This window comes from Hoplias malabaricus, chromosome 10, assembly GCF_029633855.1.
Source record: "Hoplias malabaricus isolate fHopMal1 chromosome 10, fHopMal1.hap1, whole genome shotgun sequence".
Classification (NCBI taxonomy): Eukaryota; Metazoa; Chordata; class Actinopteri; order Characiformes; family Erythrinidae; genus Hoplias; species Hoplias malabaricus.
The window spans coordinates 42,596,932-42,613,809 of NC_089809.1; the positions used below are offsets into that span (position 1 = coordinate 42,596,932).

The 16,878-nt window shown below is 45.1% G+C and overlaps 1 protein-coding gene across 2 annotated transcripts in view; it reads right to left on the bottom strand.

Annotated features, from left to right (window-relative positions):
• Window positions 1-9: 9 nt before the first annotated feature.
• coasy (CoA synthase) overlaps window positions 10-16,878 on the bottom strand; it is a 17,331-nt gene continuing 462 nt past the window's right edge. The window contains exons 2-10 of one of the 2 annotated variants that reach the window (XM_066682601.1): window positions 15,516-16,239; window positions 15,182-15,396; window positions 13,984-14,115; window positions 10,616-10,805; window positions 8,030-8,094; window positions 7,868-7,952; window positions 3,672-3,769; window positions 2,889-3,035; window positions 10-2,432 (exon numbers count right to left, since the gene is read on the bottom strand). In XM_066682601.1, the coding sequence (XP_066538698.1) occupies window positions 2,364-2,432; window positions 2,889-3,035; window positions 3,672-3,769; window positions 7,868-7,952; window positions 8,030-8,094; window positions 10,616-10,805; window positions 13,984-14,115; window positions 15,182-15,396; window positions 15,516-16,203 (1,689 nt within the window). In that variant the 5' untranslated portion in view covers window positions 16,204-16,239 and the 3' untranslated portion in view covers window positions 10-2,363. The remainder of the gene's footprint in view (window positions 2,433-2,888; window positions 3,036-3,671; window positions 3,770-7,867; window positions 7,953-8,029; window positions 8,095-10,615; window positions 10,806-13,983; window positions 14,116-15,181; window positions 15,397-15,515; window positions 16,240-16,878) is intronic. The other variant, XM_066682599.1, reaches the window with a different exon arrangement.

Here is a 16,878-nt window from a genome sequence, read left to right on the forward strand (position 1 = left end):
TTTAAATACACCCCCATACAGCATTTAAAACAGCACTTTCAACAAAAGTTAATGGTTTATGTGAGATGTCATGAACGAGCCGAGTGATGTGATCGCTGACTCCAGAGGGGTAGCAGCACTCAACGTAATGGCAAACGTGACCAGTGAATATCTGTAGCCCTTATAGACTTTGGCACATGCCCTCTAGTGGACTATATAGGATATTGCAGAAAAAAGTGAGATTAATTTTGTAAATAATCAGAGGACCTGATAAAACAGCCCAACGGGCCGTAGTCTGCCCACCACTGCTCTGGGCTACGCTAGGTTCATGTGTAGCTGCTCCAGAGCCTCCTATTTCATGTCATGCTTTTCTATGAACAATAAAAATCTGAGCTAACAGCTGGAGTCCTAAAGATGTTCACCTAAATATGAGGCGTGTCATTGTACAAACATTGGGACATGCAGCGTATTAAAGCAACACTTTAATAACGGATCACAACTGCTCTGCATCGATCCGTTTCCCCAACTCACCTACACCCTTCAGCCAAAACATTAAAGCCACCTCCCTGGTTCTACACTCACTGTTCTGTTTCTCAGCTTCACTGACCACAGGAGCACGCTGTAGTTCTACAATCAGACTGTAGTCCATCTGCTGCTCTGCATTCAGCTTTTGTTGAAATAATCAACTGTACAAATAAAATACAACACAAGTCAGTGTTCACGTGTGTAACTCAAAACCTTTTAGTAATTAAAAGCAACAATAAGTCATTTGTACTTTAAAATTACAGCTTTAAAATCATTGTGATGTGTGACTGCGCTGTAAGTGAGAATAGAGACTCTGTTGTTGCTACTCTGGGCTCAGCACCACAGTAACTGTACTATGTAACGTTTAGAGGAATGTAGAAACCTCACTCCACCCACCTACCTAACTTTAACGTAAATATACTACCTAGTCTTCAGTTAAACCCTGCAGACATCAGTCCCCCTTTAAATGTGTTTTAATTTCCTTCTTTTATTTCCTGTGATTGCATAAGCGTGGTCCAAATGAGCAGCTGGACACTGGCAGGTAACACTGGGGTCTAACTCCTAAAGAGAATGAAGACTCAACCTGGGGGTTTTCTGACCGCTCCCAGTCAATGGCCCCGTTTAATTAAACCAAATAAACAGTGACTAACATTAAATCATTAAAACATTTTCAGCAAATTCTGAACCACAAAGAGCTATAAACTTCCAATCTCTTCTCATCCACTGTGTGAAAGGAGCGCAACCATATTCTCTTTAAAATGTCACTTTTTAGGGTTCTTCAGTAAAGACAGGGATTCTGTATACATTTCTACACTGGATTGTGGAGTGGGATTAAACTTACAGTGACTAATGCCGCTTTTCCACCGGCCAAATGTGGTCCTGGAACCGGGTACTTTTTCAGTCCCTGTTCGCTAGCTATTCCAACCGAGCCAAGCAGGTACTAAATGTGAGGTGTAAACCCTGCAGAGCTCTGATTGGCCAGAGACCTGTCAATCACCATGAAATGCAGAGCTCCAGCACAAACTCGCCGCTTTTATAAAAAATGTTTCATCAGCTTTCACCTCACAGCAGCGGCTCGTAACATTCCCCCGAGGAGTTTTTGAAGAGGTTCAAACGCTCCTTGGGTCGTGGCCGAGGAAAATCTCCAGTGAAAGCCGAACGTGCGACAAGGAAAACTGATTTGTGAGCCACGTTGAGTCCAAACAACAACAACACGCCACAAAACGAGTAAAGAGCGCCTGACTTTACCGCCTCCGTTGTTGTGGTTTTTAAACATGTGGTTCCCATTAGAAAGTGGGTTTTGCGACGTCACCGGCTCCATCTCGCGGGGGAACTGTGGGAGTGTAAGAGCCAGAAACTAAAAGCAAGCCGAGTCGCGTCGAGCTAATCCCATGCAGTGGAAAAGTATCATTACATTCAGCGTCTGCATAGAACCCATTTCTTAAAGATTTAACATAGGACTATGTACAACACATTTTCCATGATTCCACAAACACCCAGGGACCATTTGTATGTTTAAATAATACTTTGTATGATACAGAACCACGGTCTTTACTGAGGAACCATCAAGTGGCAATGCTCTGGCCTCTGTTACAAGTGTTGACCTGCTGTTCTGGAAGTCCTGATTAATGTTAAAAGAAATGACACCTGACCTAAAATCATGAGGAGTCTTCTAAAGTCCTCAACCCTCAGGGCCCACCCAGTCTACAGGACCCTTCAGTCGCCTCTAAAATGTTTGTATAGACTTCAAAACAAGAAAGAAAATCGAGGTTGAAGCCCTGTCCTTTTCCTCTCAAGGGTCTGAGATGTTCTCTGGAGCTCTGGAGAGTGTGCACAAGCTTCTGGGGAACACTGCTGTTTCAGGAAGGAAGTCCAGTTTCTGTTTTCTGTGGAAGTCGCTGCTGGAGAAGGTTCCAGGCCTTTAGAACCTGTTGAAGAACACAGATGTGAAAAGGTATCACATGATAAAATTGTGCCTCTAAAGATAAACTGTAAAGATAAAGATGTGCAGAGACGTTGATCAGTACACAGTGATAATAAAACACTCATGGTGGACACTTCGAATGTAAGTTCTTGGTGATGTGTCAGCTGTCTAAGGCCAGGAGTCCTATGGCACGTTTCACTGTTCCCTACGCTACTCGACTCAGCTTCTCCATCTGGTAAATCTGGTCCTGGAACCGGGTTCCTGTTTTCTAGTGGTTCAGAGAGAGTTGAGCAGGGCATAAACCTTGCAAAGTGTTGATTGTCCAGAGAGAGTCGTCACTCTACGCCACGCAACGCAGACGACCAGCACCAACTCATTTTATTAATTATTTGAAGTGTTTATATCGGCACATGCTTACTGCAGCATCCATGTAAAGTCTGGTGTGTTCAGGTGAATGTACCTGTCTCTGAGTAACATCTGGTTCCCACAGTGTGCATAGAACTACATTAGCATGCTCCACCAGCCGAGCATTAGACCACTGACTCTGTAATCTCCTCAACGCATCCTCCTTACTCACACCATCCCGCTCCACTATACGCCTTACTGCCTGAGAGAGGAAAGAGAGAATCAAATAAAAACACTTTACAAAGACGACAGCACATACAGCCACAAGATTACAACTGCTGACAGGTGAAGGGAATAATACTGAGGGTCTTGTAACAGTGGCCCCTGATATGCAGTGGTTAGGACCTAACAATAACAGTCCAAGGAAGGATCAAAAGGCTTTGTGTGTTTTGATCCCTTTCTACCGCTGCAGTAGCTCTCCTGTGGGATTGTACCAGACAAACTCACCATCACTCCCTCCAACACCAACGTGCCAGTTAACCAGTCGTCCTTCTATGGGTCCGTACTAACCACTGCACAACGGGAACACCCCACAAGACCTGCGTTTTGGAGACGCTCTGAACATCACAGCACGGCCCTCGGATCCTTACGCTGACACAGACTTCTCCTTCTTCAAACATCAATTTCAAGAACTGACCGTTCCCTCTCTGACCGATGACCCACACCCCCTCAGCAGCTGGATTTAATATCACAGCTATTTGGTGTATTGTTTAGATAAAAATGTTTGCTTATGTACATAGCTACAGGCAGCATTCTGTAAGTCTAGGACTTGCTGTTATCAAGTTCATAAAACCAAATCAAGAGGCTTTTGATGGAATAAAGAAGTGTTGACTTTTACCTCTTCCTCTGGGATAATTGCCACCCAAACCTCATGCACCATGTCTGTCCATCCAGCCCCCAACAAGACCGCTGCATCCAGAACACACACACACTTTCCTAGAGAGAGGGAGAGAGAGAGAGAGAGAGTTAGTAAGAGAAAGAGATTTGGAAATGAGATCACAATGTAAAACTAGAGAGCTTTTTCATTTGTTGGTTTTAACGATGGCGTCCGATGGTGGAACTACAACTTCAAATTGTTCCTTTCGCAGAGAGAAACAGTGTGAAGAGAGCGATTGTCATATGCCTCTATATCTGGTCCCTACTCTTCTCTGCTTTTTTGCTTTTCCATTTGGCAAATCAGGTCCTGGTTCTGGAAGCGGGTTCTTGTTTAGTGGCTGTTCTCTCGTGGTTCAGAGGGAGCCGAGTGGGGACTAAACCGTGGCGTGTAAACCGTGCTTGGCCTGTTTCCTCGCCGTTCAGACGCTTCGCTGCTTAGCTCTGCCATCTTTTATTTCTTTCCTTATTTTTCAAAACCTCCTTGTTTTTCCTGTGATGGAGTATCTGAGCTTTTAAATATACACAAGTCAGCAGCACTACGAAGCCATAACTGGACATTTTCTGCTTTTAATACTTTTTAAAGTAGTGCGATTGCTCTAGGAACCAGGACTGTTCCAACAGCGGAAGAAATTTGTGAAATGCCTCATCATTTTGTTCAACACACGTGGTGTCAGAGTTGTTACGGACAGAGAATGACAGCTTTAGAAAGGGATGTTCAGAGCCTGCTATCAGAGTAACAGTGAGTGGGAGAACGGGCATCAGACAGCAGGCTGAGGACTTTACAGAGCAGCGGACAGTGGAGGGACACAGATCCAGACCAGAGGTTCGTTTGGATGCCAACACTGCCCTGAGTACAGCTAGAGACGGGCAATGGGTGCAGATTGAAGCTAGACCCAAGCGCCATGCTTTGTGTAGCTCTGTAGACTCGTCTTCTACTCCTGGTACCACAGCTGGTCCAGGAAATTCAGCTGCTAAACCTAACACTGCTGCTGAGAGATCACAGCACAGAACCAGACCAGAATACCGGTCTTATTCACTTCAGCTGAAAAACAGATTTGAACCACTGCATGCCCTTCGTGAGAATCACAGACGCAACACAGCACAGAAAGTGCCAGAAGTGTCAGCCGGTCCCAAAACCCTAACAAACCTACTGCAGACACCCTGACCTTTGGAGATGACACTGTTAATGGGGAACAAACCCAAAACTCACAGTTCCTGAACTTACCCCTTAACTCCTTAACACACTCAGTAAGTTCAACATACAATTTTTCATCAGTGGACCTCTACCTGCAGGAGCAAGGCAGAACACAGATGGCGTAAAACGAGTCGTCATATTCACAAAGAAATCTACGTGAATACAACATGACAATATGCAAAACACGACTATCTTATTTCTCTAGCATCATCAACAACAGCAAAATCCTCTTCACCGTGGTCGACAGACTTACTAACTCACCCACACCAATGGCCCCTGAATTAGTATCAACTGAGAGATGTAATGAGTTTGCATAATTTTTTAACACTAAAATCCAGAATATCAGACACGTGATTAGTACATCTGTATCCAACAATGAGTCCGTACCCTCTCCATCACATCATAAAAACTAAAAAAACTAAAATAAAAACAGGAGGGGGTTTTTCAGAGCTCACTAAAAAATGCAGTTGTAAAGCCTCTTCTAAAAAAGAAAAATTTAGAATCATCTCTGATAAGTAACTACAGGCCAATTTCTAATTTACAGTTCATTGGCAAAATCATTGAGAAAATAGTGTTCAGGCAAATCACTAGTTTCTTGTCCATTAACAGTAGCCTAGACAAATTCCAGTCCGGGTTCCGGGCTAATCACAGCACTGAGACTGCTCTAATCAAGGTAATTAATGACATCTGCTTAAATACAGAGACTGAACAGGTATCTCTTCTATTACTTGACCTTAGTGCTGCCTTTGATACCACTGACCATAAGATTCTTATAGGAGCCCCAGGGCTCTATTCTTGGTCCACTTTTATTTAATTTAAATATGCTTCCTCTTGGCCAGATTCTACAGGACTATGGGCTGTCCTATCACAGCTGTGCAGATGATACTCAGATTTACATGGCCCTGTCCCCAAACGACTCTGGTCCAGTGACTCATTAAGCAAGTGCCTTGAACACATCACAAACTGGATGGGACAACTTTCTGCAGCTGAATAAAGACAAAACAGAGATTATTCTCTTTGGGAATAGCACTGAGAGACAAAGATTGGCTACGTATCTGGACTCGAGGGTCCTCAAATCTAAAGAACTGGCTTGCAGCCTTGGTGTATTAATGGACTCAGATCAGTGTTAGTCTCATATTAAAGCGGTCACTAGATCAGTATTTTACCATCTTAAGAACATCAGTAAGATTAGAGATTTTTTTCTAAACCAGAGCTGGAGAAACTTATCCATGATTTTATTTCTAGCACTGATTACTGTAATGGTCTCTTAGCTGGACTTCCAAAAAAGACCATTAAACAGCTTCAGCTGATTCAGAACACAGCCCCCAGAGTCTCACTCGGAGAAAAAGAAGAGATCACATCACCCCCCCCATCCTCAAATCCTTACACTGGAGATCACTCTGTTACAGAATAGACTTTAAGGTGTTATTACTGGTTATATATGTCTTAATGGGGTAGGACCAGTGTATTTATCAGATCTGCTACAGAGATATGAGCCGAGCAGAGCTCTCAGATCTTCAGGAACTAGTCCGTTAGTCAACGAAAGAATCCAGCGAGGTGATTTGTGAGGTACTCTCTGAGAGTGATGTTTGTGGCATGAGTGTCATGGAGCAGAGAGGGGCTCTGTGCGAAAAGGACCATGCTCCATGGGCTCGAACCAATGACCCAGTCGTGATCTATTCCTGTTCTATTATTTAAACAAAGAATTTTTCCGCTTCGTTTAAACCCTGTGCTCTGACAGATCCCGTCTCCACCTTACACTCTGTGTCCAGAAGAACCCATGTTTATCTAGAACACTGTTCTGAGTGGTCTATTATAAATCCGTACCCATACGTTTACTAGTTTTTACACAGTCATAAGAAGAGAACATCAACATTAGCCTCAAACAAAAAGGTATACAATCTAGTGCTGGGTGATAAAACGATATCGATTTGTTTCATGATTAAAATTGGCTCGGTAACGATGATAAGATTTGGGTGACAGAGCCCAATAAACCTTCACTTCTATTCCCAGTTCCACAGCCAGCTGCACGTGTACTCAGGCGCGTGTACTCATGCTATTAACGTAAATGAACAGGCGACCGCATGAACCTGAGAACGTAAACAAGACCATAATTGTTTTAAGTCAAGTGCTTGTGTGTATGTTTTTTATAATATATGTTTGTATTAAATATGTTATAGTCTCCTGTTCACTCTGTGTTTTGGGGTGTATTTTGTCTGGTATGAAGACCCCCTGTCAGAACACAAACGCACGAAGGGAGAACACACTGGGTTCCTGGGAATTTTTTTCTCGTTTGACAAAGCACTGTTCGTTGCCTGATGTGTTTTTTCACGCAGTAAAATATTTTTACCAACTTGCAAATTTTTATTTGCATCTGACTCCATAGATCAGACTGCTGCTCATAAATAAACACTCCAAGGACAGGACTGTTCCTGCCTTCCACTCTGATTCTGGGTCAGTTCTGGACCCCACTGCGACCCTGAACTAGATTAGCAGTTACAGACCATGAATGAATGAATGAATGACACTGATAACGTTGTAGCTTTCCCACTGTTACAAGCACTGTTCTAAGCCTCTAATGGGTTAAGTGCAATGTGTTTACAGTTAAGCACTTGGGACTCTGTCTGTAACCCTTATCCAGTTCAGGGTCACAGTGGGTCCGGACCCTACCCGGAATCACTGGGCACAATGCAGGAACACACCCTGGAGGGGGCGCCAGCCTTTCACAGACCTACAAACGTGTGTTTTTGGAGTGTGGGAGGACTTCTAAGCAGACACAGGGAGAACATGTAAGATATGTTAATATCACGATAATTATCGAGATCAGCCAATACAGAAAAACCTATCGTGATAACATTTTTTGGCCAAATCGCCCAGCTCTAACACAATCTACAGACTTGTCTGTACAGTGCAATGCGTGGGGGCCGATATTACAGAAAGCTCTAGATGTAACAGAGTCTCACCTTCTTCCTTAGCCTTCTGCACCCTTTCCTTAACAAGAGCAGCAATCTCAGGCCACACTATATCAGTCAGGGATTTCAACTTTTCCTAGAAACACAAAAAAAGAAACAAACTAAGCACGAGAAGTGACACGGCTTGTTTTTACCACAGTCTGGTTTTCTCACCTTGTTCCCAAACACTTTTCTCCCGAGAGCTCGTCTGTTAATGCTCTGATCCTCGTTCAAAATATCTGAAATAACACACACAGACACCCATTATATCATATATATAGCACCTGAAACTACGGATACTGGAAGCCTGTGCTAGCATTTCCCCTGCTGTGTTGCTATCAGTGTGTGAAGAGTGGGAGAAGAGGGTTCCATTGACAATCAACACAATGGGCTTTGAACACATTTTATAAGTGGTCAGAAACTTGAAAATAACTCATGAAAGAATAAAGTTACATTAAAACCAATCACACCGTTGTTTTTCTTGTGAAATTCCCAATGGGTTTGATGTGTCACATGACCCTCTTACCATTGAAAAAACAAATGTTAGATCCAAAATGGCCGACTTCAAAATGGCCGCCTTGGCTGCCACCCATCTTGAAAAGTTTTCCCCCTCCCATATACTAATGTACCACAAACAAGAAGTTAATATCACCAACCATTCCCATTTTATTAAGGTGTATCCATATAAATGCCCCCCCCCCCCCCGTGTATGTGTGTATATAAATAACCAGTGGCACCTTACAGAGTTTAATAAATCTACTTGAATAAATATTCCAACTCAAAGCTGAATAAAACGACGTTGAACAGAAATGAGGCACACTTCATTCCTCTGAACTGTTCATCTCTTCACAGCATTTGTCTTCATCTCTCTTTCCCTCTTCAAAAGCTTCTGATAGATGTTTTATTCATCTTGATTCTCACTATGAAAGACCTTTTGAACATTTGTGCTCAGCGTGCAGAAGGAAATGCAAGAATTACACAAGCACCATATCTTCATCTTTATAGGGTTTCAGATCAGATGAAGTATTACACAATACAGTTAAACACTGTACTCTGCAATGTGTACCCTTCATAAACAAACAAGCTTATATTTCTGTATTTTATTTATAATTACACACATATAGCACTTTTCTAGATACCCACTGGAAACTTAAACATCAACACACACACACACACGAGAGAAGCAACAGCCAAATGTGTACAGCATCCTCTGAAACAGGAACGACCGTCCACCTGGAGGACTGCATCAGGCACTCACCCAGTGACCATCCACACACACACACACCCCTAGTATAACAAGACATTTTACGTCACAGTGAGTGTGATCCCGACACATGGGCTGTCCCCATTCTTAGACCCCTCATTATGCTGCCTCCTGAGAAGTTCAGAGCGCCACGGAACCCTTCCACACCAACGAAGGCAGTCCCTTGATGCAACACTAGAACTCCAGTCTATTTCACTCTTCTCCCAAAGCAAAAAAAAAAATAAAATCACAATAAAAGCAGGAGGAGTACAATCTGCCTTACGTCGGATAGAACACTGGTGCTTCAAACAGTGGCCTACGGAGTCAGTGCCTACCTACCTCACTCAAACACCAGGACAGTTATTCGAGAAGCCATTTCACCTAACCTCCACGTTTCTGGACTGTGGGAGGAAACCGGAGACCCCGGCGGAAACCCACGCAGACACAGGGAGAACACGGACTCCCGCTCCGGGTGACTGTCTGTGAGGAGTTGGTGTGTTCTCCCCGTGTCTGCGTGGGTTTCCTCCAGGTGCTCCGGTTTCCTCCCACAGTCCAAAAACACATGTTGGTAGGTGGATTGGCAACTCAAAAGTGTCTATAGGTGTGAGTGTGTGAGTCTGTGTAGCCCCGTGAAGGACTGGCGCCCCCTCCAGGGTGTATTCCCGAATTGCGCCCGATGATTCCAGGTAGGGGGCGGCACGGTGGCACAGCAGGTAGTGTCGCAGTCACACAGCTCCAGGGGCCTGGAGGTTGTGGGTTCGATTCCCTCTCCAGGTGACTGTCTGTGAGGAGTTGGTGTGTTCTCCCCGTGTCCGCGTGGGTTTCCTCCGGGTGCTCCGGTTTCCTCCCACAGTCCAAAAACACACATTGCAGGTGGATTGGCGACTCGAAAGTGTCCGTAGGTGTGAGTGAATGTGTGTGTGTGTGTGTTGCCCTGTGAAGGACTGGCGTCCCCTCCAGGGTGTATTCCCGCCTTGCGCCCAATGATTCCAGGTAGGCTCTGGACCCCCCGCGACCCTAAATTGGATAAGCGGTTACAGATAATGGATGGATGGATGGATTCCAGGTAGGCTCTGGACCCACTACGACCCTGAACTGGATAAGGGTTACAGACAATGAATGAATGAATGTATTATTGGTATTTTTATTGTATTATATGGTGTGATTGGTTATTTATAAATATTTTATTAGTTGTAAATATTTTTTGATGGCAGTCTGTGACTGAAACATGGAAATTCAGGAGCAGCTCCTACATGCTGCATTCACACAGCAGATATAAGTGGCCCAAATCTGTTGTTTTTTTGTTTTCTTCCGGCACTTGTTTGGCTTCATTTACCGAGGAGTTACAGTGAATGAGGTGAAATCGGACACATCTTTTCAACTGGTAGGAAATTCAGCTAAACAAATTAGGGCATAAAATATTAAAACAAATTTAAATAAGGCTAAAATAGCCACACAACAATCCTTTAATGACTCCTTTCCTCTAGCACAGTACGTTGTCTCCTCTTGTCTCTCACCTGTACCAAACTCCTGCAGTATCTTATGGTAGGCGGCAGTGCCCCGGAGGTAGGTCTCGTGGCCCAGTTGGTCAGCGTCGATCCTTTCTGCTCCCAGGTCTTCCAGCCTCCGAGCCACAGAGCTCTTCCCACTCCCGCTGCCCCCGGTCAGACCGATCACGTACGGGACCTGAGAGAGAGCAGGCCGAGGCTGCAGAAGGGAGACAGTTACACAGAATTCAAGAATGAAATAAACATTAACTACATCACTTTTTGTCACTCAGATTCCCAAGACAATAAAACACCAACATCAGGTAAAAGCCCAATACACAGGGATCATTTATGACCATCTGGATCAGCTGTGTCTGCCATTCTCCTCTCTTTAAAAATGACAGGCTGAATAATAACACACTGATATTCACCAAACAGCACTCTACGGTACTCCGGTGATTTTAGTCCCATCAGCATACACACCTTGTTTGTGTTTACATACACTTTATAACCCAAGAACAATCGGATCATGTAATCGATTAATCGGATCCAGGCGGTTTACACACACTCTGTAAATCAGTAAATCTGCTTTGCAACAGCCAATAATATCATGGAATGATGTGACAAACTTCCTGTTGCAGCTTTTTTGTAAATATGGTCCCACTTTATCTGCAAACATGGATCTCATTCATTCATTCATTCTCTGTAACCCTTTTCCAGTTCAGGGCGGCGGTGGGTCCGGAGTCTACCTGGAATCACTGGGCGCAAAGTGAGAACACACCCTGGAGGGGGCGCCAGTCCTTCACAGGGCGACACACACTCACACATTCACTCACACACTCGCACCTACGGACACTTTTGAGTCGCCAATCCACCTACCAACATGTGTTTTTGGAGCGTGTGAGGAAACTGGGAGGAAACCCGCGCAGACACAGAGAGAACACACCAAACTCACAGACTGTCAAGTTAAAGTTTGCGTCAGAAACAGCTCTAAACTCTGTCGGGTTGTTTGGCTGCGTGTGAAGACTAAGAAATCCCAAAGACAGACAGACAAATAAATAAATAAATAAAGCACAGAGAAGTCAGATTAACTAAGAGATTACTGCCTTACGCTGGAAGAATCGTCATCGTCGTTTCTTGCCATATTCAGTCTGATGGTGCATGTATCAGGATATTACACACTCTCCAAGAGTCAAAGCCAAAAACGGAAGCGTGTGAAAAATCTCTAAACCGTTTGATTGGAACGGGTAAAATTATGATACTCGTATCTGAACATTCCTGGTCTTTAAGGAGTTTTAGAGCCATGACCTTAAAAATATATATAAGATTCAGAGAATAAAGTCAGAATCCTGACAATAAAGTTGGAATATTTAGGGAAATAGTGTTCGGATTATTAACCACTAGAACGTTCAGACAGTGTCCCAGTCTGTGCGCCATAGAGTGAGTTGTGAAAGCAGCAGTCAAGTGAACAGAACAATTTATTAAACGCTTCCATCCACATGACGACTAACCCCCGTCAGTTCAGCCGCCGACTGCGATGAATACAGCTTTACAGTACGAGTCCGTAAGCCGTAACCCGAGGGAGTCTCTGGGTCCATCATTTCTGTGATCATTAATTTTATCCTGTGAAACCACATGCTCTCTTCTGAATAAACGGGTTTTTGCAGAAATCACAATCTGTCCCTGATGTGTCAGACGACTATTTATCCCAGTAATCTTGGAATTATTCCGACATTAATCATGGAATCTGACCCCCAACCCCCCCACCGTAGGGTTCTGTGCTTGTGCTCGGCTTCAAAGACGGCTCTGACTCACACTAGACGCGAGGGTTTAGTCACTGAGGAGAAATACGTTGACAGAATAGCTCCATCTGGCTACGGCTGAAGAGAGGCAGAAGAATCCGGAGCGTCTGCGGTTTAGAACGACGTTAATGGGCTTTCAAAGATGCATGAGATAAGAACTGAGCAAGGTCAATATGACATTCCACGTATCGAGATGAAGGAAGGCTTTATCTGTTTCTCGAACCCTTCCTGAATACCATTCTACTGCCACAAAGACTGACACAACACCTGAAGGCCACGCTGCAAAACACCATGTTCCAAACACATCCCAGGGGGCAGCTGCTAACGAAGCTTCTGCGCTATTTTAACAGGTCAAAATAGATGTGAAGTACTCTCAGAGACATCAATTATCCCACGGCCTTGTCTTTTGTCTCCACCTGTTGGATCTTTTGTAACAGCCCACTTCTGACGGAGCTGAAGGACCTGCACTCTCAAACTGCTGAGTCAGACCTGAGAATTGAGATGGTGTTTATCCGTTGAAGCGTACACTACTGTACTGAAAGACCAGCCAGAGACATGCCCTTTGGTTCTGTGAATGTTTACTGGACACAAGAGGACAAAGTCCAAGACCCCTCAAAAATTAAGTGCACTAAAAAGTAGCCTGTGTTCTTTAACTGTTTTTTTTTCTTCTCTGTAAATAACTTTGAATTGCTTTTGTCTGAAAGGTGCCTTGCCTTCGAAAGACACTTTACACTTGATATTGGAACAAAATTAAAGACTGTAGTCCATCTGTTGCTCCTTAAACATCTCAGCGCTGCAGTGACACTGACGTGGTGGTGGTGTGTTAGTGTGTGTTGTGCTGGTGTAGAGTGGATCAGACACAGCAGTGCTGCTGGAGTTTTTAAACCCTGTGTCCACTCTCTGTCCACTCTGTGAGACACTCCTCCCTCGTTGGTCCACCTTGTAGATGTAGAGTCAGAGACAGTAGCTCATCTGTCGCTGCACAGTGTGTGTCGCTCGTCCTCTAGTCCTTCATCAGTGACACAGGACGCTGTCGGCTGGATGTTTTTGGTCGGTGGACTGTTCTCGGTCCAGACACTGAGGGGTTTAAAAACTCCAGCAGCACTGCTGTGTCTGATCCACTCTACACCAGCACAACACACACTAACACACCACCACCACGTCAGTGTCACTGCAGCGCTGAGAATGATCCACCACCACATCACACCTGCTCTGTGGGGGTTCACTAAAGAACATGGTGAAAGGGGGCTTAAAAATATGCAGAGTAACAGATGGAATAAAGTCTGTCATTGTAGAGCATTGTAAAGAGATGACATTAAAGTTCTGGCTGGTCCGTGTATAAAAACAGAGTTATCGTGTATTTGACTCATCAGATTTACCACAAAACGCCCTTAAGATCTAGAAATATGGGTCAGGGCCACTGTGGGAGGGCCACAAAGCAAAGTGATTATTATTGACACTGCAATTTCAAGTGAATCCTAATGACAAACCTGAATATAGGAAGAAAACCTGAAGAAATGAATGAAGGAATCAATACATGGATACGTATAAACACAAGTACAGAAGAGCAGCAAACCACCGGAGGGAAGATACTACCGTGGGAGGCTTGAGGAGTGTCCCTAAGAGTCGAGTGCGAAGGCTGGACGAACTGATCTTTTCTTCCTCGATATCTGTGTGATGTGCGTCTTTGATTAGTGGGATCTCATACAGGACCAGCTCTTGCAGACCCTGGGGAAACACAGCAAAAACAACACAAAAATACAGGGTTTTTAAGAGTCCAAAATGACCCAACTGCAGTGTCCCAGCTGTGCTGATATTCAGGCAAAGGCACCACCTTCAGTGTGATACTGTATAGCCCTGGTACGAATGGATTAGACACAAGTGCAGCTGGAGTTTTTAGACTCATCACTGTTACACCACCATCCAAAAGTGTCCTGTGTCACTGATGAAGGACTAGAGGACGAGCGACACACACTGTGCAGCAACAGATGAGCTACTGTCTCTGACTCTACATCTACAAGGTGGACCAACGAGGGAGGAGTGTCTCACAGAGTGGACAGAGAATGGACACAGGGTTTAAAAACTCCAGCAGCACCACTCTACACCAGCACAACACACACTAACACACCACCACCGAGGGACATGAAAACCTTCCTCCAAGAATAAAAAAATATTGTCAATGGCATGGTCTGCAAATAATCCAGATCTCAATCCAGTTCAAAATTTGAATCTGGAAATGAAAGAAAATGGTCAATGACAAGGCTCCAACCTGCAAAGCTGATCTGGGAACAGCAATGGAGAGTCTGAGCTGAGCTCCACGTCACAGAAGAGTGAGGAGAGGAGGGTAATCTCTGATTGTGGAACTCTTCTGAAGGAGAATGAGGCTCTAAATGTAACTAAAGTCCAGCAGCTCCTCTGATATCACTGCAGACTGGTGCAGAGCTGCTACAGAGCACCGCTCTTGGAGGATGTTCTTTCAATTGGGCAGCGGTGGCCTTGAGGGTAGAGAAGTGAGCTGGAGGCCGGAGCGTCGCCGGTTCCCGGGACCAACAAGAGAAAATTAATTCATGGCTGAAATTCCCTGGAGCAAGGCGCCGAGTTGGTCACAGCTACTTGCTCCAGTTGTATGTGTGTGTTCACTGCCCCCAGTGTGTTTGTGTGATGGGTCAAATGCAGAGAAGCAATGTCCCCCAAGGGTCCAATAACGGTGTTTTTTCTTCTTCTCTTCTTCTAGTCGCGTGGGAATGAAGCGCTGCTCTTTTATACATTTTTTCTGCTCTGTACTCAGACTTACGTTTTCGACTCGTTTCCTGTTGACAGCCTCTCCGCCTCTCCTCGTCTCCTCGCTGACCACAATGCACTGCAGCTGAGAGTCAGTGATAGATGGGCCAAAGGGGTCAGACAGGGGAACGATCTCATACTGAAGAGACGGCTTGACATCGTTTAGGAATTCCTGGAGCTTCTGAACACGCTGAGTGTACGGCTCAATCAGCTCCTTCAACACTTTATCTACAGAGAGAGAGAGAGCGAGAGAGAGAGAGAGAGAGAGAGAGAGAAAGAGAGAGAGAGTGTCTAGGAGATACAGTTGCCAATGAAACCAAAGAGCTAAACTACTGATCTCAACTCACTTTTAAGTAGTTCGTTGTCACACACTCCAATCACGAAGCGCTCACTAGCCATCAGACAGCAGATATTCAGAAGGGTCCTATGGGCTCCATGAAGGCGGTCAAAAGTTCCACCCACCACCACATCGCCATACGTCTCCAAGGGCTCTCCTCCTCCTGAGTCTTTCTGCTCCTCATCCTCACTCTTCACCTCTTTAAGCTGGGGATGAAGGAGAACGGAGGACAGCCCGGGCGTGCAGACGTAGCAGTGACCCGCGTATCTCTGCAGGCACTGAGCCACCAGTGAAGACTGGCCAGGGTCTTGAACGGGGAAATCTGTCAAGACCACCTCTGGGGAGTGGGACAGGGTCTGTGGAGAGGGGAAGGGACTGGAGGTGGAGGCACTCGACCCGATCTGCTGCGCTCCTGACTGCGTCCGGAAATGTGTCAGCAGCACCCTGACGTCCAGGTGGCCGCACACATCCGCGGCGTTGCTGTAGAGGCGGGAGATGACGCTGGGAAGGTCCACCACGGGGGGGACGAAGACCGGCCGAGCTTGGGCTCCCGTGCTGAGGTTGAGGCCGGGGTGCAGGTGCACGTACAGGGTCCGTTCCACCACCTGAGCAGCCGAGCTCAGGACGGGGGCGAGGCGGAAGGGCAGGGTGTGTAGAGGAGACGTGAGGACCAAGATACCGGTGCTAAACATCGACATTATGAACAGCTGCTCACCGTGCCCTCATCAGGAAAACTGAGGAACAAGGAGAGAACAGACACCTCATTAACTCAAAGGGTTATGGCTGGAGAAAAGGGGGCATTCTTCCTCAAAGTGCAGTGTAAAGTTGTGACAGAGCAGTGTTGTTTTAACTCTAGGGCTAGGTGCACAGTGGTGTCCTGGAAGTCCTGTTCCTCACCTTGTGAAGAGCTTGATTACACATGAAGTTGTTATACATTTACTTTATTTCTCTGTGCTCGTTTTCAACTGGTTCTTTTAATTCTACACACTTTCTAAAATACATTTCTGACCTGAAAGTTAAATAGAGAATAAAGCATTTCACTTCAAACCACTTTGAAGGCCTTCAATAACATTTGGGTTAAAAAAATATGGGAGAACCTTTAAGTAGTAGGTCATTACTTTACCTCAGATTAATGTCTACCTCCGTAAAGGGCGAAAGGTTAGCTTAGTGGCTAATACAAGTTTTCAGAGCCGTTTTATACTTGCATTCTGAGGTGGAAAACCAGCCTAAACACCGTGTGTTCAGACACAGCGGCTAATGTGAGATTTTACCCTCTCTGAGGTTAAAATGGAGGAGTTTTAGGAGCAGCTAGAGTATCGCAACGACATTTATAACACAACGAGTCTCACACTTGTAAACACTGCCTGTATTTA